We start from the raw sequence: 8,814 nt of genomic DNA on the forward strand, positions 1-8,814 counted from the left end.
TTCCACGTCAGTATTCCGATGAGTTATCTATCTATCTATCCATATGCGATCGACGCATGGATGTCGCCGGCCGCCCGCAGAACCAAATTTCAAATTTCGAAAATCTGTTAGTTCCCTCCCTCTCCCTCCACAGTCCACGCGCATCTCGATCGCTAGCTCCCTATATATACACATCACACACGCACCAACTCTCCACATCGATCTCACACCGGCACCATCTCAGGTAGGAACAATGGCGCCCTCGTCCAGGCATCTGCTTCTCCTCCTCCTAGCCACCACCCTCATCGTCCCGCGCGTCTCCTCCCACGACGACGGCGGCGCCGGCAAGGCCGTGTACACCAAGGTCTGCGACGAGTCGCGGTTCGAGGCGGCCGGGCTGGTCATGTCCCGGTACCCGTACTGCAACGCGTCCATTCCGTACGCCGACCGCGTGCACGACCTCATCGGCTGGATGACGGTGGAGGAGAAGGTGTCCAACCTCGGCGACTGGGCCGACGGCGCGCCCCGCATCGGGCTGCCGCCCTACATGTGGTGGTCGGAGGCGCTGCACGGGCTCTCCAGCACCGGCCCCACCACCAAGTTCGACGACCCCAAGAAGCCTCGCCTCCACTCCGGCCGCGCCGCCGTCTTCAACGGCACCGTTTTCGCCAACGTCATCAACAGCGCCGCATCCTTCAACGAGACCCTCTGGATGTCCATCGGACAGGTACGTACAGTCACGCACATGTCACGCATGTCAGTGCCACGTCGTAAGCTTTTTCATGCACTAACAAACTTGCTGTGGCAATGGTGTTTTGTTGGCAGGCGATCTCGACGGAGGCTCGCGCGATGTACAACCTCGGGAAGAGCGGGCTGACGTACTGGAGCCCCAACATCAACGTGGTGCGCGACCCGCGGTGGGGTCGCGCGCTGGAGACCCCCGGCGAGGACCCCTACGTCGTCGGCCGCTACGCCGTCAACTTCGTGCGCGGCATGCAGGACGTCCCGGGCCACGCCGGCGCCGGCGTCGACCCCATGTCACGCCCGCTCAAGACCGCCGCCTGCTGCAAGCACTACGCCGCCTACGACGTCGACGACTGGTACGGCCACAACCGCTTCAAGTTCGACGCCCGCGTCGAGGAGCGCGACATGGTCGAGACCTTCCAGCGCCCATTCGAGATGTGCGTCCGCGACGGCGACGTCAGCAGCGTCATGTGCTCCTACAACCGCGTCAACGGCATCCCGGCATGCGCCGACGCGCGCCTCCTCTCCGGCACCATCCGACGCGACTGGGGCCTCCACGGCTACATCGTGTCCGACTGCGACGCCGTGCGCGTCATGGCCCTCAACGCCACATGGCTCGGCTACACCGCCGTCGAGGCCAGCGCCGCCGTGCTCAAGGCAGGGCTCGACCTCGACTGCGGGATGAGCTGGATCGTGCAGGACGGCAAGCCCGTCATGGACTACCTCACCTCCTACGGCATGGAGGCCATCCGCATGGGCAAGATGCGCGAGACCGACATCGACAACGCCCTCACCAACCTCTACATGACGCTCATGAGGCTCGGCTACTTCGACGGCATGTCAAAGTACGAGACCCTCAACGAGAAGGACATCTGCACCGACCAACACAAGAGCCTCGCCCTCGATGGCGCTAGGCAAGGGATGGTGCTCCTCAAGAACAACGACAACCTTCTGCCCCTAAACGCCGACAAGCTCGGCGCCGTCACCATCCGCGGCCCGCACGCCGAGGCACCCGAGAAGGTCATGGACGGTGACTACACAGGTCAGATCACTTGTTCTGAAACTACTGAACAGAGTTTGCACTTACTGGTCGACACATCACATACTCAAATGCTGCACATTCTCTTGAACTTACGATTAATTGCTGCCCCTTGTTCTTCTGTAAATGCAGGGCCTCCGTGCCGGTACGTGACGCCGCTGGAAGGCATAAGCAAGGACGTGAAGATCGCGCATGCCGCAAACGTGACCATCTACTTCGGTGGCATAAACATGCACATCGAGAGAGAAGGCAACGACAGGGAGGACATCCTCCTGCCCAAAAACCAGACCGAGGAGATCCTCCGTGGCGCGGAGGCCTCGCCGAACCCGATCGTCCTCGTCATCCTGTGCGGCGGCGGCGTCGACATCTCCTTCGCGCATGGCAACCCCAAGATCGGTGCCATCCTCTGGGCAGGGTACCCCGGCGGTGAAGGTGGGCAGGCCATTGCCGATGTCATTTTCGGAAGATACAATCCAGGTAAGGAAAATGCAAACTTACTTACACTTCGATCATCAAAGCACATCTTGGAACGTTGTGGATGTAATTGAATGATCGATCGAGCAGGTGGAAGGCTGCCACTGACATGGTTCAAGAACAAGTACATCCACCAGATCCCCATGACGTCCATGGCGCTCCGGCCGCGGCCGGACCACGGATACCCGGGGAGGACGTACAAGTTCTACGACGGGCCGGAGGTGCTCTACCCGTTCGGCCACGGCCTCAGCTACACCAAGTTCCGATACGAGCTGACTGACGCCGCCAAAGGCGCCACCGTCAAGATCTCGGCCGCCGGCCGGCACTGCAAGCGGCTTAGCTACAAAGCCGGGACCCTACACGCCACCCCGTCGTGCCCGGCGATCGACGTCGCCAGCCACGCGTGCGAGGAGACCGTCGCCTTCAACGTCAGCGTCGTCAACCACGGCGACGCGGACGGCGCCCACGCGGTGCTGGTGTACACCATCCCGCCGCGAGATGTGGCCGGCGCGCCCATCAAGCAGGTTGTGGCGTTCCAGAGGGTGTTTGTCAAGGCGGGTAGCGCCGCGACCGTGGGGTTCAAGCTCAACGTGTGCAAGGCATTCGGCATCGTGGAGAAGACGGCGTACACCGTCGTGCCATCCGGCATCAGCGCCATCCACCTCGAGAACGGGGACTCCTCGTCGCCGTCGTCCGTGTCTTTCCCCGTCAGGATTAGCTTCTATGCTTAGATTATAGTTTTTCTTTCTTGTTCCTTTGTGCCTTTTTAGGATGGCTTCCTTCTTTTATTTACCACCAACGAGTTGAGTGGATTCAGCACTCTGCTGAATATTTTGTATCTTCAGTGTCCGAAGAGAACATCTTGTTCCTTCAGATTTTAGTTACGGCCGAGTTGCCATGAATCAAATGGTGGATTGGTACAACAATTCTCTAGGTTGCAATGGTGAAAATATCTTGACTCTTGTTTCTTATCTACTAACGGTTAAAAGTGAACCCCGTAACTCTAGCATTACTGAAAATAGTAAGTATATATGCACATGGAACGCACACCTATATATATGACAATCGACATGGAAAGAGAAAGCAAACAAAAAAAATACCCGATTGCTAAAAAGTGCTTGGATGCTCCCGGTCAAACCAAGCACTCGTTTCTGGGCCATTGGATTCTTTTTGGATGGATCGATCGCGAGCCGCGTCGAGCAAGGAAGTCGGACCAAAGAGCACCTGCGCTTTGTCAATTCTCACCTGGGCCCTACGTGGCACAAGTCATTTAGCGAGCGGTTTTACTCCTGCACCCGTCTCTCTAGCTGAAGCCGTTCCCCATTTCTCCTCTCCCCTTCTTGCTCTCATTCTCATCGCTCTAGGGTTTCAAGATTGTGGGGGGCGATTGGCGGAGGTCGGCCATGGCCGTTTTGCTCGTCGCCGGAGGGCGAGCGCGCGCAGGAGGAAGGCTGGCTCGGCGGTGAAGGGTGGGCCGCACGGCGCACGGCAGTGCGGCGTGCCCTTCGTCGAGGAGCGAGATTTCCGGTCGGGCGACGGAGGCGATTTCGGTGGCGGAGGCCGACCGCGACGGTTCTGCTCGTCAATGGAGGGCGAGAGCGCGGGGGAGGAAGGCTCGCTCGACGGTGAAGAGTGAGCTGCGCGGTGGAGCTGCGTGATCTGCCGTCGGGCTGGGAGGTTTCCGATCGGGCGGAGAGCTCTAGGCGTAGATCGCGCGATGGTGGGAAGCAACACAACGAGCTAGATCTAGTTGCATGCGTCGTTCTGCTGTGAGGTGACGGGAGTTCTCTGAAGATTCTAGCGACAACAGTTACAGAGGTATCTCCAGTGCTAATCTCCTTCAATCACGTGCTATTCTGGTGTGTTGAAGAGCAATTCATGGCCATATACGCATTAATTTCTGTCCGAATTTATCTGCTGTGTCTATGTCCCGTTCGGCTGTGTGTCCATGGTCCCCATAGCGCTGGTTTAAACTACAGTGAAGTACATCTCCTGCAATGTTTTTTTTTTTTTTGAAACGAGGCAAAAGCTTTGCCTTTCATTGATATAGGAGAAAAGAGTTGGCCCATTTATGAGGAAAACAGGCCGAAAACCGTACAACGCGACACCACACGCCAGCCCCGAGGCTGCGCTCCACACGGGTCGACGACCAACCAGGTCGACACCACACCTCAACGCAACAGGCGGAGGCGAAAAACCGGAGCCACCGCTCCAACTACCACACCGGCCCCGAGGCCGCGCCCCGCCTGGCCGAAGACGAACCCGCCTCCGCCGAAAAACCACCAAAACACTCCACAAGTCCCATTGTCCGGTGGACATCCGAAGCGAGGCCTCAAGAGGCAAAACGACGCAAGAGCGCCGCCCACGCCTGATCCCGCGAGGGATCTAGGGTTTCCCCCGGAGAACCCGAGCGGAGAACAAGGAACACCCGCTTCGACGACGCCTTCAAGAAGTATGCGGCGCCCACAGGCGTCACCGTCGTCGGTCCTGGCCGACCGCCAAGACAGAGCTTTCGCCCAGCGAAGAATTCCAAGACCTCGCGCCCGCCCGCCAACAAGGACCGGTACAAAACCACCATCTCCAACCGCTAAGCCGTAGACGCCGACGCGCAGAGGGCAACACAGCCCGAAGCCAACGGAGAACCGCCGAAGATCACCGTGGGCGCCGCCGGAACGCCACATAGAGGGGACGCCGACAACACCGACACGGGGCTCGAGGACGACCGCCGAAGTCCGCAGACATGAACACCCCGCACCAACCGACACCGCCGCCATGGCCTCCGACTCCCACGCTGCCTGCCCAGCCGTCGCACAGCCCAGCACCACGCCGCCGCGCCGCCCATCGCTGCCAAGAACGGCTGCCAAGAACCACCATCTCCTGCAATGTTTTCATGGTGTTATGCTATGAATGATTTCATTTGGCGTTTAGCATATGACGTTACTGAAGTTATAGGATGGCTAATGGGGAAGTAGAACACATATACCAGTAGGGATTTCCCAGGTTTTAACTGCTTAGTAGCAAGGCATTTTAACTAGCAGGGTTACTAGCGGGCCGAATTTTTCACTAGTCATGCACTAATTCTACTTTAGTTTTGTGCTCACGAGGAAGATTTGGGGTCGCCGATTGCCACCACAATTAGTAGCAATTTGAACTAGTTCATGTGTGACTGCTTTGTAATTTTCCAATGGACTGACAATTTCAACTAGTTCAAATGTTTCTGCTTCGAAACATGTTTAAGTTGGTTTCATGTATAAACTTAAGTTGGCTTTCTGAACATGTTTAAACTGTTTCCCGAATAAAAGCTCTGTCAACATGCTTAAGTTGCTTTCGTGTCTGCAATTAAGTTGCCTGCTGAACATGATTAAGTCGTTTTCATGGATACAATTAATTTGGCTTTATGAACATGTTTAAATTGTTTTTTGAATAAAAGCTCTGTCAACATGTTTAAGCTGCTTTCATGTTAACAATTAAGTTGCCTACTGAACATGATTAAGTTGGTTTTCAATCATACAACTATTTTTTTCATATATCTGTCAGCATGCTTAAGTTTCTTTCATATATACATTTAAGTTGCTTCTGAATATTTTTAAGTTGGTTTCCTTCGTACAATTCTTTTTTCCATTCTCTCTTGACATGGTAAAGTTAGTAGTTGGTTTCATGGATACGATTAATTTGGCTACTAAACATGCTTAAGTTGGTTTTGTCAATAGAACTATTTTTTCAAAGCTCTGTCAACATGCTTAAGTTGCTTTCATGTCTATAATTAAGTTGGCTATTGAACATGCTTAAGTTGGTTTCCTCCCTACAACAACTTTTTCATATATCTGTCAACATGCTTAGGTTGCTTTCATGTATACATTTAAGTTGGCTTTAGAACATGCTTAAGTTGCTTTCATGTATACATGTAAGTTGGCTTCAGAACATGCTTAAGTTGGTTTCTTTCATACACCTCTTTTTCCTAATGTTTGTCGGCTTGGTAAAGTTGGTTTCACGGATACAATTGGTTTGGCTACTAAACATGCTTAAGTTGACTTCCTGAATACACCTTAATATGTATTCTTATTCATACAAGTTGGCTTCTCCAATTTTCCTTATTTCCACCTTTGTGTGTATTTCATCACGCCACCCTTAGCTGATTAAGTTAAGTTATCCAACATGCTTAAGTTGGTTATATTTATTGGGTTAACTAAGTTCCTACTTCTTCCTTTTTGGCAGCATGCTATAATGAATAAGGAGACAGACAAGCATTCCCGACTGCGGCTACCATTGTCCCAGTCCAAACAGATGTTCCTAGCGCATTTAGGAAGACTACCATTGTCCCAACTGCAAATTTGGCACCAAAAACTGCTCCTGCACGACCCTTTAAGGTGGTGTTTTGTTACTGTACTTTCACTTTAACCTGTCTAATTCTAATTCAACTAGTAAGTAATACATGCTGGATAAGCAATCTAAAAAAACAAAAAAATGTCAGTTTATCTTGCAATTATAAGAAGGTATCTACATTTTGTAGCAATGCAATTTCATTTTTTTTATCTGCCATGCAACTACTTTCAGACTTCTCTTCTCTAGTCTCTTGAAAATGGTTTTCATTGTTGAATAATGGAAGACACCTAAATTGCAATCTGATCTAATGTATGTTGCAAGTTCATAATAACCAAGTTGGTTTCCCAAGGAAGCATAAGTTGCATTTTACTTTTTCAAATAATTCGGCTACTGAAACTATGCAAGTTGAATTCACTACTACCATACTTAAGTTGTTTCATCACCATGCTTAAGTTGCCTCAAAAATAACACCCAACTTGGATTCAGCAACATGATCAACTGGAGTAGTGAATAATACCCCGAGTTGAATTAACTAGCGTACTAAAGTTCTTGTCATAACCATACTTAAGTTGGCTCAGTAAAGACCCAAGTTGATTTAAGAATCTTGCTAAAGTTGGATTTTCACAGTACCCTAGATTTTTTCCCGTCATTTCTAGCAAAATGTAAAAGTTTAGGTACATATGCAAGTCCTGGTTTTGAGTATGTTATTCACTTTAGATATGCCCAGAGATAACATTAACATCAGAGTTGAATAATGGGAGACACCTAAATTGTAACACTTCCTCCAGTTCATATTAGTTGACTCAACGTGTTTGTTGATTAGATATATTTGTATCTAGACAAAGTTAAGTCAATTAATTTGGATCGGCGAGAGTATGTTTTAGTGTATGTTGCAGAGTCACACTAACCAAGTTGATTTTCCCAAGGAAGCCTAAGTTGCACTTTTTACTTCTCTAAAAGAATTATTTCTATGCAAAACATTTTCTTTTATAGGAACATGGAGGGGAGGATAACAGAGTTTACCTTTGAGATTCTTTTTATGCAGGATAGCATGTATTGGAGTTGTAACTTCTTCAGACAATTCCTGAGATCCAAGGAGGTCTGGAGGAGGAAGAAGGGCTGGAATTCTTCTTTCAGAAGAAGCATCTAGAAGAAGCATCTGGACAAGAGGGATGGTGAGAGAGAGGGGTGGTTGGGGGCGGTACCCATCTGAGGTGGTAGATAAAGACAAGGTCTTTCTGTTTTTGCATCGTCTGTATTAAACTATTTTGTCTGGACACAACCTTTTTACCAATCGAGTGCTGGGCTGGACAACCTAGCATCCGGATGCTAGACCGGACAAACGAGCACCCTGATGCTGGGTTTGGCAAACTAGCACCCGGGTGCTGGGTCGGGCAAACCAGCACCGGATGCTGCCTAGCCACGTCCAAAAAAATAACAGTGTTTTCAGGACAGTTGCAAATGTTGGAATATCACAAGGTCCATAGATGCTTATGTTTGGACAAAAGGCATTTTCGAACATCATTTACCATTTTATTTACTACTTCATCCGTTCCATAAGTTTTATCATAGTTAATTTAAATTTAATTTTAAACTGAAACCAAAACAAAAAAAAAATTGACTAGAGGGAGTACCAATCATCTTATATGATCTTATGGCTTCATAGAAAATGTAGATATTCAATTTCTTATGGGCATGAAGCACATATAATATAGGTAGTGAAAGTTAAGCATGAGAAGGAGCAACTAAAGAGTTCAAGATTTAATTTCAGACCCTGACTAACTTGCACCGCAGTTCAAACAAACATATGCAGCCCAAATTCCATAATTAGAATGAAGGGCAATATCTCATCTTCATATTGTAGCTACATTTGAAAAGCTGATGGTCTATCATTCCGGAGATAAGAGAGACAAGCAAACACTTTTTTTTAATCTAACATGCAGTGATATTGCATTGAACATTAAATTATCCATCGAACACCAGCATGAACACCAGCTCATGAGTCATGAGTTCAAACATGCACAAAGCGGTCATCACACTTTGCAAGCAGTTAGGACGTGGTTGAGAATCAAGAGGTCGGTCTTCTACACCTGAAATCAAGGCCACCCTACCAGATTTCTTCCCATCGTGTGATTCCTGAACATTGGTACTAGATATTAGGAACGACCTAGCCCCTCAATTCCCTCCCCAGAGCAGTTCTAGGGCAGAAATCGTAGGCGCCGCCAAAGACCTCCCACACGATGGATCCCATTTCA

The 8,814-nt window shown here is 50.1% G+C and overlaps 1 protein-coding gene and 1 long non-coding RNA gene across 2 annotated transcripts; both read left to right on the forward strand.

Moving 5' to 3' along the window:
- The first annotated feature begins 232 nt into the window (after positions 1-232).
- Positions 233-2,967, forward strand: LOC124696182 (probable beta-D-xylosidase 2). The gene is made up of 5 exons (XM_047228945.1): positions 233-706; positions 805-1,765; positions 1,895-2,239; positions 2,327-2,534; positions 2,736-2,967. Exons 1-5 carry the CDS (start codon positions 233-235, stop codon positions 2,965-2,967), a joined length of 2,220 nt encoding a protein of 739 aa, XP_047084901.1.
- A 907-nt stretch (positions 2,968-3,874) lies between these two features.
- Positions 3,875-7,987, forward strand: LOC124699111. The gene is made up of 3 exons (XR_007001273.1): positions 3,875-4,054; positions 6,452-6,603; positions 7,605-7,987. It is a non-coding gene; the product is annotated as an uncharacterized LOC124699111 (long non-coding RNA).
- The last annotated feature ends 827 nt before the right edge of the window (positions 7,988-8,814 follow it).

The sequence above is a fragment of the Lolium rigidum genome, chromosome 3 (assembly GCF_022539505.1).
Source record: "Lolium rigidum isolate FL_2022 chromosome 3, APGP_CSIRO_Lrig_0.1, whole genome shotgun sequence".
NCBI lineage: Eukaryota > Viridiplantae > Streptophyta > Magnoliopsida > Poales > Poaceae > Lolium > Lolium rigidum.